Source organism: Polypterus senegalus, chromosome 14 (genome assembly GCF_016835505.1).
Source record: "Polypterus senegalus isolate Bchr_013 chromosome 14, ASM1683550v1, whole genome shotgun sequence".
NCBI classification, from domain to species: Eukaryota; Metazoa; Chordata; class Cladistia; order Polypteriformes; family Polypteridae; genus Polypterus; species Polypterus senegalus.
This window is the reverse complement of record NC_053167.1, coordinates 92679575-92698011: the sequence shown is the minus strand read 5'-3', so window position 1 is coordinate 92698011 and position 18437 is coordinate 92679575. Positions and strand designations below refer to the sequence as shown.

Genomic DNA, 18437 nt, shown 5'->3' with positions numbered 1-18437 from the left:
AGCAATGAGGATCCTGTGCACAGATCACCCTTGGGGACTCTCATTACATGGCCATAGTGCCATAACTGGCGCTCCCTCACAATGCATGTCAAACTTGATTACTGTATGTATAGTACATTGGTGGAAATATTGTTTTGGTTCCATACTGATTCTCCTTCAAGAACATCAAAATAATTGATGCCACTTATTAATGTGGAACATTTGACTGCACCCTTAATTCAGCCTCACACACAGAGGGGCCATGAATTATGTGTCATCTTCTCAGACAACTTTCAGCCCAAAGTTGTCTTCATCTTTATTTCATCTTCATTTTTCATTTCCTCTTCGGCATTGAGATTGTTCTTGAATGTTGTGTTCCACTTTCTCTGTCAAATAAAGCCACAAGCCCCTTGTGATGTGTATTAGTGTGTGCTGATTGGTTCAGAGACCAATCTGCAGGAAGTGGGTAAAAGGGGGCAAGGCTATGCCAGTCTGAGGCTGTGTTCAGGGTCTGGCTGTTAGCACCCTGAAGGCATTTTATGATTATTTGTAGGACCTGATACTTATACAATATTTGTATTGTCAGATGACTACTGTGTCTAGTGATGTGCAAAAGTTGTTCAGCATTTGAGACTAATGTGCAAAAGGGTAGTTGGTTTTGCTCATAATGTGTGGTGACCTCACTACATATACTGCTCGGCTACGAGCGAGTGTCGGCCTGCGCATGAATGGTCTCGTGTTGTGACCCCTGAGCTGAACATAGCAATAATTGAAACTGGCTTTCGTTGGTTTTAGCGAGCAGTTACACCTGTTGAGTATCCACCTGTATTTTGTGCAGATGACGTCAACTTCATACTCAAATTCCTCGAGCTTCCAGAAGGGGGTGCACGGACACTGTTCTTTTCCTGAAGTTTGTGGTTTTGTTTGACCTCACAAGTTCGTTGCATTTTATTTCAGTCTTTAGGATGAGTTATAACTTAATAAACGAATTATTATCCGATAGGCACACTTATGTTAATTCTGGCGTTGCTTCTTCTAATTTCCCACGAAAAGAAATTACAGCTCGTGCGATCTCCGCGCAGGGTGACCCGTCCGACTATTGGTTTTTTTTTATGATTATCTTTAAAATCCTGTGACAGACAACACCCCATGAAGGAACAAAAGGCCTCGCACTGCCCCGATTTTTCGCACACATCTCGTTGGCCACTTTGCCACTCATTTCCCGTTTCGAATAAAGCCGCTCTTCCACATTCCTCGCCCTTTCTATTATTTGAAGACACACCCATCGCGCTGGGGAAATGGGAGTTGGGTTGCTGCGCCGCGCTTAGTAACCGAGGCGTCAGAGAGCCTCACCTCAGCCTCACACCGGATTAGTGACGTGAACCAGACCGGGCTCGCATGCACCGCAATGGGCTTCGCAGGTAAGTCCTACCGCGTTTCTAGAGCTCGTGGCTGACCTCCCGGAGTGGAGGCCGTGCACTTTAAGGGTGTGTTCACCGTGACATCCCACCTGAAGCGAGAGTACTAATACGGACCAGCTGCCAGGGGAGAGTGGGCACTGCCCAGCGAGAAAGACACGGGCAGTGCCCATAACGACCGCGACTAGATGGGCTTAAAAAAAACACTCGAAAAACCGGAATGTCTGCTATATTTGATATTTCAGTGCAAAAGATGCTGACCCTGATCAGCAATCCAAAGGCACAATTATTTTTTGGAAACTTGGGTTGCCATGCTTCTAAAAATGCTTATTAAAGGTCAGAAGCCTTCATTGAAATATTGATACCAAAAGTTGTGAAGTTTCGAAAGTTACAACATCCCCTCGGGTTCAGCCTCTAGCGTAGTAAAGTGCTGCTGCGGCTCGTAACGGGGCGGCGAAAGGAAAAGTGCGCGCATTGTTATTCGCTGAGCTCACTGTTTATGAAGCGGAACATCGGGCCGATTCTGTACAAGGGCAGGCTGGCAGATATACGGGGGAGAGAATACAGGAATATGTTTACGATCGATTATTTGAAGTTACCTGTTTTTGTGTGGTTTACTCTTAAAATGTGCGGTCGAGTTGAATCTTACTTACTCAGACTGTGTTCATGTTTTATCAATTAATGCGTCAAAAATAAAGTGATTGATGTTTTCCCCAGGTTAATATACTGTACATTGATTTTATATAGTGGCCTTTCTGCTCTTACCGGTAACACATTACAGTATTGCAAAACAAGACTGAGTAATGCACTGTACAAACACAATTACGGGGCACTGATACAGGTGACTGGTACACGTTAAGACACAATCACTGTATTTTACTGACATTCGGCTCGTTAGTTTATTAACGTTTCACATTTAGCAGATGCTTTCATGGAAATCATTAAGGACTTCTTAGGATAAATGTAACACATCATCAATGGCAGAGATGACATTTTTCATATTTGTAAGAATTCACACACAGTGCAGACCTTTCCCCAATTTTTTTTTTTTTTTGAGTTTACATAATTTGCTAAGAAGATTTTTAGATGAGAAATGGTAAAAAAAAATATTCTGGAGTTGGAATAGATAGAAGTCCCACCCAGGGTTGGGCTCTGTCTTGCATTAGTGATGTCAGGAAAGGCCTTGGCTCTTCACAAGGCAGGTTGTGAAGCAGGGTGGATAGCTTCAGGCAGATAAAAATTGCACAGTTTACACATAACACAGACAGGCGTTTTTGCATATGGCACTTTTCCCGTAGCTAACACCATTTCTAACTCAAATACATTGTACACATTTGGAGCACTGGTGAGTTAAGGGATCTACTCGGTGTCAAATAGTGAGTGGGTAGTGGGAATTGAATTGGCAGTTCACTACCTTAACTACTGTGCCACACTGACAGATTAAAGAAAGCATCAATCATTAGGTCCAGGAGCTAAGTATTTGTACTTGTATATGTTCAAACAGAAATTAAACTAATAAAAATCGAAGCATGTTTAACAATTTTACAATCTGTTTACAGGGGCACTGCTAGCGCTGCTGCCACACAACAAGGAATTTGTTGTTCATGTCCCGAGTCCTCCCTGCATGGAGTTTGTATTGTCTCCCTGTGGATTTGCTCCGCATGCTTCCGTTTTCCCTCACTGTTCAAAGACATGCAGGTTGGGTGGATTGGTGATGCTTAATTGACCCTTAATGTGTGTGTGTGTGCGTGTTTGTATTTACCCTGTGATGGACTGGCACCCTGTCCAGGAATGGTTCCTGCCTTGTGCCTAATGCTTGCTGGGATGGGCCCCAGCTTCTCCACGACCCTCCTCCGGATAAGTGGGTTATGAAAATGGATGTATGAGTGAACATACTGCTCCATTCAACTGATTTATGACATTTATATAGTGCCTTATAGTATAAATAGTTATATATCTGTACACTTGTTGGACTGGCAGTTAGGGGAATGGTCAGCGGTGGGGATGAATGATCAGCCTTGTAGTTTACAGTCCAGTCAGTTGTGTCTTGTGACAGTATGTCACTTGTTTAATAGTCAGAAAGTGTATTATTTTTTAAACACAGTAATCCATATTGGGGGGCGGCATGGTGGCGCAGTGGTAGTGCTGCTGTGCAGTTAGGAGACCCAGGTTCACTTCCCGGGTCCTCCCTGCATGGAGTTTGCATGTTCTCCCCATGTCTGCGTGGGTTTCCTCTGGGTACTCCAGTTTTCTCCCACAGTCCAAAGACATGCAGGTTAGGTACACTGGCGTTTCTAAATTGTCCCTAGTGGGTGTGTGTGTGTCCTGCCTGGGATTGGTTCCTGCCTTGTGCCCTTTGTTGGCTGGGAATGGCTCCCCGTGACCCTGTGTTCAGATTCAACGGGTTGGAAAATGGATGAATGGTAATCCATATTGGGTTGCAGGAGCATGTCAGGACGGACAGCTTCACTCTTTAGACAGTGGCTCAACTTAGACTCACCACTCAGTCTAACTGACTGTCTTTTGAAAGAAACTTGAGTACCGTTACATAAAGATGAAAAGAAAATTCTACCCATAATGTGGAAACTGAATTGAGCTCCACGTGTTGTAAGACAAGCACACTGTCTGCTACACAGGCGTGGCAGGAGCAGTTATGTTCATTTCATTTAGAGTCAGTAAGACTAAAGGGGGTAAACATTTTCTTAATTTGTTAAAGATCTTTATTCTTGAAAGCAGGCCTTGATTATGCTTGACACTCCTTGTGCTCTTCACAGCGTACTAGTGGTGTACATTTATAGATGTCTGAAGTCTAAAGTTAGAGTGAATTTACATTTAGTGCTTTGAGTGCTGGATTTTGGTTCTGGTTGACATTTTCAAATTTTTAAGGTAATTCCTCACTCGGTTGTATACACTATGTAGCCTTAATGGTTTGTTATAAAGCACATTCTTGTATAACAGTTTTAAAAAGCTGCCCATTTATCAGAAAATTCAGATACCTGCATATTTTACATACATATTGCATGGTATTTTCCTATTCAGTATTTTTTTATTGCCTAGTATGAGTTTTCCACAGGTACTCTGGCTCCCCCACCACCCTTGCCAAACACATGCATGTTAAGTTAATTTACAACTTTAAAGGAATACTCCACCCAGAAATATTTTTTGGTACTTACCCCATGTTGTTTGAAGTGACGACTGAGAAAAAAAAATTATAATCAAAAGTTTTCATGCAGAATGGAGAGAACAAAAAGTTTCTGGTAGAATAGGGATCTGTAGTGACCAACACTAGACAACAGAAGACATTATCTAAACATCCATGAAAAAAATCTTGCATTACTTGCATCGCATAATCTGCATGTGACGTCATCAAGTTGTATGCTCACAACAGTTTATTCTTTGGTCAATGTGGTACTTTACATGATATCAACAAAATGCATTCTTTGAGAGACACGTACAACTAAAGATTAAACATTAAACATAAGCAATTAGAAACATTATCCAAAAGAGAACATGGTGTAGACCTGTGCATATCTGAGATGCTTCAACAAGCAGATGGTCAGTTCATCCATGCAGTTCCACCATCCCAAGGTATTCTACGTGTGGATATAAACACAAATGTCACAATGAGAGACGACGCTACAGTTTAAGTGCTTGGTCGTGTTGGAGCGTGTTCACTTTTCATTGGCATATGTATTTTCCAAAACAGTCTTCTTCTTCTTTCGACTGCTTCTGTTAAGGGGTTGACACAGCGGATCATCTTGTTTCATATCTTCCTGTCCTCTGCGTCTTGCTCTGTTACACCCATCACCTGCATGTCCTCTCTCACCACATCCATATTCCAAAATAGTATTTCAGTAAAAAAATCTCTGGGGTGTTGTGACTATATGACAAGATAACTTACCATGTAGATTATGTGACATATACTGTACATACACACAATTGTTTTGGGGGGTTATTCCTTCAATTTGCCCCCTTACAACTGAATGGGGTGGGTCTGCACAATTGTGCCAAAAGGTGGCGCCAGGGTTAGTTAATGCTTATCTACAGTACCTTGGTTATTGGATAATGGAAGTATGGTAGATTAAAATGTATTAAACTGCAAAAATATTTTTATATATGTTGAAATAGCATTTAGCCCTGCTACCTGACAGCTATGTGGAGTTTGCCTGGTCTCACTGAGTTTCTCCAAGAGACTCTGAACAGATGTGACGCAACAGCAATGATGTTAAGTGAGATTCCAGGACCAGCAGATGAAAATGTTTTAACACAAAAAAAAAAATCAAACTCTCTGCCAAATGATAGAATCGACAGGACACACAGTATGGAACAGGGAACTAGGAGACGAAGCAGAAAACCAAAAGGACAAAGAGCACGGCAGGCCCAAATAAGTGAACCAAAAATTTGTATCCCTATATTTTACGAAGAATAGTTTAACAAAGTCTTTTTAGGGAATATCCACTACATTGGGCAGGGATTCTACCGTAGTGCAACATATTTTAGTAGCATTGCAACTTCTAGAATGTGTAGTTGTAGCAATGAGTGATGATGTATATTACTGTTACTACAAATATTACTATAATACATGAGACTGAACTAAAATAGAAAATGGAAATAAAATTAGATGGAACAGAATTCTGAGACCCTGGAAAAACATCACAAAAGTGCCAAAATAAATTAAGCCACAAAAAATGTTTTTTTTTTTTCTAGCAATTCTAGCAATCACAACACAAGCAAGGATCAAAACAGTGAAGACTAAACAATGTACCAGACTCCTAACCATAAACATTACTAAACAGTTATTTATAAATTCACAAAGTACCAAGCATGAAGTCCTAAACACTAAACAGGAAGTCACAAATTATGTGTGGCCGAAAGTTCAGTAAAGGCCAAAACTAAGCTAAATACTGCCAAGTGATGTTGAGAATAACCACAATACTGAGGATGTGATGCTGGCTTATAAATTGTCATGTAGATGACGTCACATCATGCAGCTTCCAGAACACACACCTCTAGCACCCTGTCTGAAATGGTGACATGGAGAATTTCAAAACATAAAAATAAATTCTATCTACTATAGAATAAAACACTTAGGTCTGTGTGTGCAGTCCCTCAGAGTAATCTGATTGGTCCATTTGTCTTTGGTGTGGTTGGTCAGTTTCACTTTGGTGATGGAAAGAAAGAGGAAGTGCAGTTGCGAGAAGCACAAGGAGGAGTATGAAACAAGCCCATATAGTCGCCTTCAAAGATGGAAAGTATAAAACTGGACAGGAGGTGAGGAAGGCACCTTGAAAATAAAGACAGAGTTTGAGAAGCAGGCTTTACAAGAACATGCGTGAGAGGGGGGTGCTGGTGATGGGCTGTTTAGACGCACACAGATACACAGGAAAGGAGGTAAAAGTACACAGGGTAAGAGACAGCAAATATTTTAAAATTATTCTCCTACTTGTCTGTCTTTGATAGGTACCATGACTAGTAAAGTGTAAATCAAAAGATGCAGAGGTAACATCAATCTATTTGGAATCCTCAGTATTCAAAGCCCGCCTAAAAATAGAATTCTTAAGAAAGATATAATTCATCAGATGCTATTAGTTTTTAAAAAATAATTATAACACGTGTTGCAATGGGTGTGAAAGCGTCATTAGTAGACTGGCATCCTTCCTAAGACAGGTTCCAGCCTTGTATGTGATGACCACAGATTTGAAAAAGGGCAACACATATAATTATATATACTGCCTTTCCTATGCTCAAAGTGCTTTGCAAATATTCAGAAGGGTGTAATAGCAAAATAAAGCATTATTGAAACTTCATTCAAGGGTTTTAGAGGTAGCATTTGTTTTTTAATTAGATACATTGTTGACAACTGAAAATCAGGATAAGGAGTGTAACCCAGTTATGGCAGAAAGCTGGTTACTTATGGAGTTCTCCTTTGTCAAAATCCTCTGGTGTCAAAAATGTGCTTAAAAAAAAAAAGATTAAATATCATCAATGGCTGCCATGAATTCAAACATTAGCATGGAGCCTGTGTCTCCTGAGACTGCAGTGTGGAGTTTAGCACTGTTTAAACCATCATTAAACAACACTCAATGCCATAAAATGAGGAAAGAGGATTTTAAAATTTTTTGCAAATTTGTTTAACATAAAAAGCTGAAATATTCAATTGACGCAAGTACTTGGACCCTTTGCAGTGACATTTGAAATTTGGCTCAGATGCAACCCATTCTGTTGATCTTCATTGAGTGCATTGAAATGCACACATACAACTGAAATAAGGCAAGTTACCCTATAAGGCAGAAACCTGGTTTCTTAAAACAATCTTTGTTTACATGTGCAAGTAGGCTTTTGGGGTTCTCCTTAGGTAAAACACCTTCAGGTCATTAAACTGTGCAAAAAAAGAGTTACACATGCATGAAGCCTGTGATCATTTTCTTCTGTTTTATAAATACATTTAATCCTTCATGTGCTGTGAAGTGAATAACATCCATCCCTTCTTTAGATCCTCAAACTGAACCACAGACGATTTGTGGTGTGAATAACTGGCTACTACATCACCCGATTGTACTGTTCCAACATATCAATAGTAAACAGTTGCCTTAAAACTTAACTGACACTTTATTTCTAGGTGTCTGGTAGTGCATTGCATGCAGCGCACTCTTTTCTGCTTGGTTGTACGATCGAGCCCCGTAAATGACCGGCCTACCGATTCGAGTGCTTTTTGCCTTACACCAAACGCTGCTGGTATAATAAAAACAGGTATTTACTTCAATAAAATAAAATTTTGAGTGGTTACTTTAAAAAGTAATTGGACTATGTAACGTACATTACTTTTAACACATTACTCCAACACTGCTCCTGACATTGTACTGCCGAGTTTAGAACTATACTTTCAGCTCATCAACATACATTTAGGGATTTCTAAAATACTGAGCCAGATTACTTCAACCAGGAGAAAAAATAATGTGATCATTTAAGCTTTTGCCTCAGGAAATTGACCTTTGTGGCTGCTTCCACCCTTTTCTACCCATTGCTCCTGAATGTTTGTGTGAAGCTAGCACATGTGCAGGCTAACCAAGTGCAGTGGACAAATACAGAGTACAAAATTCTTAACTGCAGCCCAGTCAAGGGTTTAAATAGCCACATAACTGGGTTACTCGCCAAGAAATCTATGTGTTAACCCAGTTTCACTAACCCGGATAAGAATATACATGGTATTTTTGAATCTGTGTTTCTGTAAATAACCAGATTATTAAAGTGTACTTAAACAAATCTAATGTTAGAAACAAATTGCATTCTCCCATTGTATTATCTTACTTTTGCTATGGGTGCCACCATTTTGTGAACTGTGTTTAATTTTTTAGCAGGATGTGAAGTATTTTCTCTACTGCAGTGGTGTAAAGGTCAGTTCCCTGCATTCCCTGGTTTTCCAAATTTGTGGAATCATCCTAAAAAGAAATACTAAATAATGTTCAATTTTGCATTTTCCTGAACCTAACTTAGATTGACGTCTTTCGTTTAAGCTCTAGTAGAAGGCTCTTCTCCGGCTTTAACCTTGCTCTGTTTTTATAGTACAATTACTATCTTGTTTGTGTCTCATCTCAAATCTGTCCTCACCTTCTGCTTCTTACAATGTGTCTTCTGAATCCATTTACAATTCAAACAGCTGTCACCTACTGTAGTGCAGCCAGTACAACATCCAGACTATTTGTTTTATAAATGAAAGCCGTGTTAACAGAGCCACAAAGGAAGTATGAATTACTACATCCTACAAACGTTTACGGCAGTTACAGCAAGTGCATTGGAGATTAAAAGTGGAATGCAGCTCAGTCAACTTTGAGGTTAACCAAGAGTTCTGTTTGTAATTCTTTGCAAGAGAAGTTGTGTTTGACAAAGATGACTTGCCGCTCCATCAGTCAGAGCAGCTTTGTGGAGTTTCCTAGATGTTGTTACCTCCTGTTAAACATGTCATGCCTTTTTATGTTACCGTTGGCCTTATTATAATATGTGTGGCCTAAGTGTGTGGCCTCTTGGTTTAGAGGAATAGTCCAATTTGCTCATAGTTGTGGCGTTTGACACAAATTTCACTTCCTAATATTAAATCACTATGCTCCAGTGGCTCTTCACCGACTTTACAATTCTTTAAATTGGTTGGTTGTTTTGAAATTTCTCTGCTCCCTGTGATTACTTGAATTTCCATACCTGAAGGTGAAACCCTAAAGAAAAAGAAGTAAAAGTGACATTTAGCTAAAAAGTGAGGCATATTTGAGCACTTGAAGATACTTCATTTGTCATATAAGGTACAAGTTGTGTTTTTACTAATGCTACTTATTAATGTTAATGTTTCTGGCCTATGACTTAATTACTTTATATTTGTATTAGAAATCATGCACCCAAGCAATTTAATACGTCAGGTTGTGATTATGGTGGCTCTACAATACGGCCAAGGGAGAGGACTTCCAAAATGCCTTACAAAACAGGTTTCATTCCAAGGCAAGCCTGTCCCCCCCAGGAAAATGTGAGGCTTAAGGCCTGGCTAGGCCTCAAAATGGAAATAAAGCTTTTATGTTTAAAAAATTAGAAAATAATCTCAAGCTTGTGAAAAAACTCTGGCTAGAGAGGAGACAAATTCCACAAGGAATCTTTATAAAGTAGGACTTTCTGTAACAAAACAGCAAATGCAAAAAAAACTTTAAAGGGCAAAAAGGGGTTACCAAAGGCAAACATTACCAGACACACAATCCATGAGATATTCCAAAGTGCATAGCTAAAAGTTGAAAGCCAGGAAAGCCAGAGAACATAAAGAATTCACTGCAAGTTGAAAAGGAAAAACAAAAAAAAACCACATTTGCTAGCACACATTCAAATGAGCGACAGGAATTTGCTGGTCCAGCTGCAATATAAAGCCCTAACAATGAGATCAAGGCTGTCCTGTTTCTTTGGGATCCACCCACAAAACACATGAAACATGGCAGAACCAAAATATACTGATAGAAACTAAAGAATAGCTGAATAGAATTAACAGAAAATGCACAAGTGGATAAATAACTGAACAGAACAGTCCGCCATAATAAAAGAACAAATGTCTGTGTACTGAGGTGGGCTGGCGCCCTGCCCGGGGTTTGTTTCCTGCCTTGCGCCCTGTGTTGGCTGGGATTGGCTTCAGTAGACCCCTGTGACCCTGTAGTTAGGATATAGCGGGTTGGATAATGGATGGATGGATGGATGGATCTCTGTGTATCCGTTTGTCCGCCCATTTGCTAGATCTCTGTTAAATGCCATTTGATAATGGGATTCATAGAAACAGTTCTAATGTTTGAAATGTACCATCTGTTAGAATGAAAAATACAGTGCATTTTATTACTACACGCATTACAAAATACATTCAAAAAGATGGTGCTCAGCAAACTTAGCATTTTATATAGACTAGCCATTCTACCAATCTAAGATGGGCTGAAATCTAAGGGTTGTGTCCATCTGCCATGCGATTACTTGAAAAACCACTGTGACTAGAACATTGATCTTGGTCTTAATCAAAATCTTTTGACGCGATATGTACTGGTGAAGCTAAAAATTGGGGTTGCTGCAAGCTCTGCCAAGTTATTGATGTTCATCTCTTTGTTATGGCAAATGACTCGATAGAGTAACATGGCAGAAGGGAAGGAAGCAGTGGTGACATCTGCTGACAATCAAATGCATTGCTGAGGCCACTCAGAGGAAAAAGAAAAAGAAGACAAACAGCAGTGTCAAGTACAGGGAATGGAACATACACACAACAACAGACACAACAACAGACACAAGTGCCTATGCAAACTGACCTGTGACCAGCTAGCTGATACTACTGCTCAGCGACATGCCACACATACTCCAAATACAGACTGGAAGAATGACAACAGCTGAAAAATGTATGCCAAAAAATGAGGAGATAGTCAAATATTTGCGACTTTCACTCATATGCAAACATTGCTTTTACATCCTTACATCAATGTACTAATTTCAGAAGTTGGTTCAGCAATGTGCTCACTGTGGGCTGCTGTTTTTTCATAAAAATGTTTGGCCAAAATGACAACTGTTCAGCTTGCACTATATAAACCACCCTTATTTGAGAAGAGTAGGTTTACATGTTGCCTAGTATTTTAAAAAATGATGTAAAACGCTGAACAATAATGAAGAATGAACAAAGAGAAGAGAAGCAAGATAAACGTAAGTCAGGGGAGGAACCCTGGCTTGACCATCACAATTTCTACATAATCTGGTTTGTCCCTGTCACGTTATATTTATACAGTGTGTATATACAGTATAATTTGAACTGCAAATCCAAAATTGCCAAAATTCTAACAAAGAAAGAACAAACAAAAAAAGGGAAGGCGGGGCAATTTATTAACCACGCTTATTAACACAAGTAGAAATTTATGTTAAAGTAAAGGTGTAAGGAAATGATAAACCTGTTGCCCCTCTGGGCTGACCTATTCATAGATATCAAATCACTAACTAAGTTGTGGAGTGTCGGGTGCCCTTACCTACTTTACTATACATGTGATACTCTCTCTTCTCACCTTCTGTATTTTTTTACAACTTCTGGTCTATGTCTTTTCCTCTCTCCAGTAAACTACTTGTCATCTGTTATCCTGTGAACTCGAAGCTCCAAGTAAGACTGGCCAGATATGGCTATTACGCCTCGGCCACATACCATTTCCAGGTAAAGCCTAAGAGGTATTTTTGGATGTTAGTATAGACTTTGTCACAATTCTGTGTCCACACGCCTAGTGCTCCTCTAGCAGGCCCCAGTGCTTTTGCATTTCGGAGTTTCATTGTTCTATTAACGGGTCAGACAAACTCCCACTCAACAGATCTTTTCATTGGCCCCCAGGTGAATGTGTACAGAACAAGGGGTCATCCTTCTAGCACCTACTGGACTGAGTAGTCATACCACTTTCTTGTTGGTAATCTTTACAATTATGGAGTGTAACATCTCCTAGTGACAACTGCCCAAAATACAGTATTTCTATACTTCTTACTGTGTGTGTTATGTTATATATATATATATATATATATATATATATATATATATATATATATATATATATACACACACACATACACAGAGGGTGAGGCAGAAAGGACGGAGGTTTTTTACATAATCACAAAGTTGTTAATTTTTTCTTACAAAGAAATTTATTGAAAGATTTGAGTTCATATTGAAATAGCATTTGACAATTTGTAGGGATGGAAATGCAGGTCTAAATGCAAAATACGCCTTACCGAATGATTACTGAGGCCAAGTTCAGAAGAATGCTTCCAAGCAGATTGACTTGGACTGCGCAGCAGGGCTAGTGCTGTTCGTGTAGCCCCCGGCGGTCTTTTGTTCATTAGTGTACCTCATGTACGAAGTGCTTTAATCCAATGTAGGATAGTGTTACAAGCGGGAACAGCTTTATTTCTGTGAATATTGAAATGGCAACAAAACTCACGCTGAAGTGCCGTAATAGATTGGTTGTTCTTGACAAAACAGTCGTATGCAAAATGGCTCCATGGCTTCAACTAAAAAGAAAATAAAAAAATGCTAAGACTTTCGTGAACCTAACACCACCTACCGCACATCTGTCACTCCACCTAGTGGTGAGTTCCCTCCATTTCAAAGACGTTCGTCCTTTCTGCCCCACCCTGTACAGGTATATGTACTCTTGTGCTTTCTTCATTAAGAAGCTCTCCTCAGAGCACTCACATGTTGCACCAGGCTCCTTGTACTCTCAAGATTGTTTGCTTGTTATGCTTTGTCAAATTGTGTCAACAAGTTTGTGAGCTCAAAGGAGTTGGATAGCCTAGCGTGCTGTCATCATAGAGCAAATGTGTCTCCTTGTTTGTTAAGCTCTGGGCTGTGTGGTGTTTGTTTGTTGCCAGCAAGTTCTTACTGTATGTCATTGCAGGGATGCCAAACCAAAACGTCTACAATGTTGTAAAATGCATTTCAATGCCAAAGTACGAGATTTTGTGAAGGGTGACTATGCCACTAATGCTTCTAATGACTGGATGTGAAAGTAAGGCAATTATAAGCTACTGTGGAGCAATACAGGCAGTTTTGAAATAAAAAAAAACTGTTTTTTCCAGCAAGAAATGTTTAGTGCATTAACCAGAATGTTTCGTGCTTACAGAATGAACACCACTGCAACATGAGAGTGTGGGAGTGCTTTTGTCTATCTGCTATCCTTCTATATAAAAGTGGTCGGGATTGTCCTTCTGTCCTGTGAGTGCTACGCAGGCGCGGAGTTTCACACACGCCCCGTCTATTTTGCAATGCACGATGGGATTTGTAGTTTCGTTTTCCAGGTAAAAGATGATTTTCTACTTCGGACTGTGCGATATCTTCTTCGTCTTTCTTACTATATAAAAGCGGTCGGGATTGTCCTTCCGTCTCGTGAGTGGAAAGCGTAGCGGTATTCCGCTTATCACAGACTTACTACATGCAGTTTGCAGTGCAGCGACATGATGTGAGCAGAGTTCTGGTGCTCTCATCGTTCCCTTGCTTTTGTGCGCGATGCGCTGGAAAAATAGACAAAATTATGCCTCTGGAAATAATTAATGTTGATTTAGTACAAATGCCTCACCGCGTAGTAAATATCAGGGGGTTCAAAAGGGCGACCTCAATATAGAAAAAAAGTTTACATTCCATCACAAAAATAACAGAAACTACGAGTATTAAAGTAATACCGCTCAAATGCAATATAACCAAATTAATGAGTTTGTATAAAATATCAAATTGATCTACATATTGAATTGCCTTAAGAAGTGGTCAACTTAAAAGGTGAGTGAGCCTAGTATTACCATAACAGTTAAGAGGCCAGGATAATGGAAGGACAGTGGGAGATTGCCTCCCAGAATATGACTCTGTTGTTTTGTAATGGGGGCTTTGAAAAAATGTTTTCAGCAAAAAAAGAGTTTTTAAATCCAGGGCTAATATTCATGTAGTTGCGGTATTGGGTTGGGTGAGAGATGCCCCCTATTGTGAAATTTAGACATGCTCAGAAATTGTCATGTTTATATAGAAATTGATTCCTTTCTCAATATACCTTTAAACTGATTTAAAAATGTACCCAGGACATTATGTGTTTCTAATAGTGGTTACTGCTTGATATAACTGATTTTTAATTCATAAATTGACATAACTACAATAACAAACATTTCTAGGCAAGTTTGAACATTTCAAAGGAAGTGTATATAAAACATAACAGATGAATCAAAATGATAGTAACGAAAGTGGTGACCAGAGAATTGTGGGAGTGTTTTTGCCATTTGTGGATAATGGCGTGTGTATGTATGTATACACAGTAAACATGCACAGTATGTGTTATATATATATACACATATATATATATATATATATATACAAACCCTTGTTTACCTCTCTCGAGACAAAGCCACGAATGCCCACGAGTGTCAGTACGTGCTATAACTCTCTGTGAATTTTCACGTGATTTTGTGTTTTTTCGCATAAAGTTGAATGATTGTTGAAAAGTATGAATGTGCCATGCGTATCCGGGACTTGGCTGTTGCATACCGTATGCCGAGAACAACGGTATCTACAATTGTGAAAACAAAGACGTTATTAAAAAGTAAAGTGATTGCTTTTGTATTTATGTATTTTAGTATTAAGCAATGTTTAAATTATTTTATACAACCCCATCAATGTATAATATGCCAATAACAATATAATTTTTTTTCATAGGAATGGATTAATCATTTTCCCTTTATTTCTTATGGGAAAAATTTGTTTGTTATACATCCTGTTTGGTATAAGTCAAAGGATCTGGAATGGATTAAGGACATATACGGAGGTACCATTGTATATGTCTCTCTCTATATATATATATATATATATATATATATATATATCCCACAAGTCTAAGTCCATTGCTTTTTGTAAGAGTGATGTAGGCAGAGCACAAAGCAAAGATGTAAAGAGTAGAGATGAGAATAAATGCAGTAATAAAGACAGAAGGATCTACTTCTACTGCAAGTATGATCATTAGCAAGCTATGCCGTACGTAAACAAGACACTAGTAAAACAAAATAGAAAAAAAATCTTAAAAATCAAGAACAAGAAAACTTGTTATACGTATTTCAAAAGTCTGTCAAGGTTGTTGTTAATTTCTGAAAAGACACAAAGACAGGATATGGAAAATAATAGCATGTTAAGAAAGAACTGCGGTTAGAAGCAGGAATTGGCCTGAACGGTACATCGAGGCGTATCGCTCACTCGTGAACAAGGACAATCGGACACTTTACCGTCACTTTATTAATTGACTTTATCAGACTGTCGTTGAAATCGGTAACCTGTGCTTTTTATTATTGTTGGTTCTTTTATCTTTTAGGGATCTATACTAGGCCAATTGTGTATGTTTTTATTGAGTCTGTTCCCAATATACAGTACAATGAAAAAAGTCAAAAAGGATACAAGAACAATGGGCTCCAGTAGCAAGTGGGGTTGGTCTGGGAGGCTAACTAAACATACTCAAAAAAAAAATAGCTTTGGCATTCTTTTGTTTACATGACCTTTGTATACAGTGGCTGATAACAGGTTTTGCTCAAAATGTTCAAAATTCCACTGCACACTTTTCCTTTCTAATTTTGTGAAGAATTTGGGTGCTGCAGAAGTATCTGGCAATAGGCCTGCGTCTGCCTTAAAGCAAAATGTCAGAGGTACAGCATTACAGCTGCGTTCATCTAAAGCGCTGCTTGCCAAAATGTACATGTGACAATCATGACCCTATGTACCTATAAAATAAAGATGTACTGTAACTAAAATACATTTGTTACGGGCCAAGCAGGTAAGTGTGACAATTAATGATTGCATATTTGGAGCCCACCATGAGATCAACCATTTAGGCGGCTTTTATTTATTAAATTTTGTGTTTTTCTTGGATGGTTGCACAGAGGACTTAACTTCATATTTTTTATTTTTTTTTTTGCACCAACATCTTTCCATAATGTATTTTCTTTCGGGGAGCAAAACCTTTAAAGGTTAAACATTAAAAGTGTTTAAAGGGATTTTCATAGGAAATGTGGCAACTGGGAAGAAAAGTAGATGTCTTATTGAAGCAGGGCTGGGAAACAGAGTTGAACCCAGAAACAAAAACTTATAAAAACAAAATTTTTCCTACTGCTCTGTGCTGTCTTTTCATTTCGCTAGTTATATTGCTGTTTTACAACGCTTTTGTAGTTTTTGAATGAAATACTTCATCTGTTTATAGGCATGGAAAAAATGGTACTTAGTATGCATCAATATAGTGTATATGTGAAAAAGTCACATAACAGAGCAAATGTAATCTAATAAAATAACTTGATCAATTCACTGACGGCAGACAGACAGACAGACAGGAAATACGCTTGTTTAATGACATGTTGGGCTGTTTCTGGGTATACATCCATCCATTTCATAATCTTATCTTTTATTTTATTTAATTCAAGCAAGAACTGAGGGCCTGAGCTGCCTTGAAAGCTTGCATATTGTAATCATTTTAATTATGTAATAAAATGTGTAATTTTGCTTGACTTCTAACTGGCTTATAGGACATAAACTAGTACTAGGGTGTTGTACCGTGTTAGCCATTATGAATGTAGAGAAAAGCCAAGCAAAATGACACCTTTTATTAACTAACTAAAAGATTACAATATGCAAGCTTTCGAGACAACATCTTGCCTGAAGAAGGGGCCTGAGTTGCCTCGAAAGCTTGCATATTGTAATCTTTTAGTTAGCCAGTAAAAGGCGTCATTTTGCTTAGCTTTTCTCTACGGGACATAAACTATAAATTGTACTTGAGGAGTAGTAACTTACACATAATTGTCAGGTTTTAGGTTATTGTAAAAGTTATTTATTGTGAAGAATGCTGACCAGTCAGAGAGATGCTGTACAATTATTGGTAATGTGTAAAGAAATGTCAGAGAGCTGCAGTGATTAGAAGGTAAAAATATGTGGTGAGCAACCAAACCAGCCAGTTTTATGAATCAGGATCTACTGCAAAACATAACATTTTTATTAGAAAAAGTACACCACCGTCACATTATGAATCTCTTTCAACCCATCATGCACAGCAGGGCTTCAAAAACTTTGTGTAGAAGGAACCCCAGGTGAAGCCACTCACCCACCACACACCTTCATCCAGACTGTCCAAAGCTTACGAATGTAAGAAGTTCAAATCTGACCTGAGCGGAAACAAAACTCAACAAGCAAAGGAAGAAAGATTGAAGAACCCTTAAAAAGGAGTGGATGTTGTTTCTCCTAATGGTTAACAAATGAAAATGTAATTTATTGTTTAAAGAATTTGTTAATAGTGTAGTGGAGTATATACCCCAAACAACGTTCATCCTACATTTAAAGATATTAAAGCAAATACATATCTTAAATATAAAATACCACAGTCTCAATTATTTGTGGATAGTCACACTGCAAAAATAAACATAAATAATTATTTCTAGCTTTATTTTGAAACAACTGAAATATCTGAATATTATTTCTGTTATTAAAAAAGTAGAATGAATTGACTCAGGGTTTTTCCTTGGTAGATAGTACTAGGTTGTTGTACCGTTTTAGCCATTATGAATGTAGAGAAAAGCCAAGCAAAATGACACCTTTTATTGGCTAACTAAAAAGATTACAATATGCAAGCTTTTGAGGCAACTCAAGAAACTGGAGTACCCTGTGTTTATATACTCACACGAGGACAAGAAACAACATTGGTAAATCTTTAAATGAAAAATCTTAAATGTACAAATTAATAGGTTCATTCAGGCTAAATATTTTTCATTTAAAGATCTACCAATGTTGTTTCTTGTCCTCGTGTGAGTATATAAACACAGGGTACTCCAGTTTCTGTATTACTTCTTGCCTGAAGAAGGGGCCTGAGTTGCCTCGAAAGCTTGCATATTGTAATCTTTTTAGTTAGCCAATAAAAGGTGTCATTTTGCTTGGCTTTTCTCTTCCTTGGTAGATGTAATAGATTAGCATTTTGTTCAATAGGGATATGATTTTCATCATTAATTTCATTCAAAAAC

At 38.5% G+C, this 18437-nt stretch overlaps 1 protein-coding gene across 1 annotated transcript in view; it reads left to right on the top strand.

The window, feature by feature from the left end:
* The first annotated feature begins 1261 nt into the window (after positions 1-1261).
* The window catches only part of si:ch211-106k21.5, a 57696-nt gene continuing 40520 nt past the window's right edge, over positions 1262-18437 (top strand). The window contains exon 1 of the mRNA XM_039735018.1: positions 1262-1400. Coding sequence (XP_039590952.1) covers positions 1388-1400 — 13 coding nt within the window. The 5' untranslated portion in view covers positions 1262-1387. The remainder of the gene's footprint in view (positions 1401-18437) is intronic.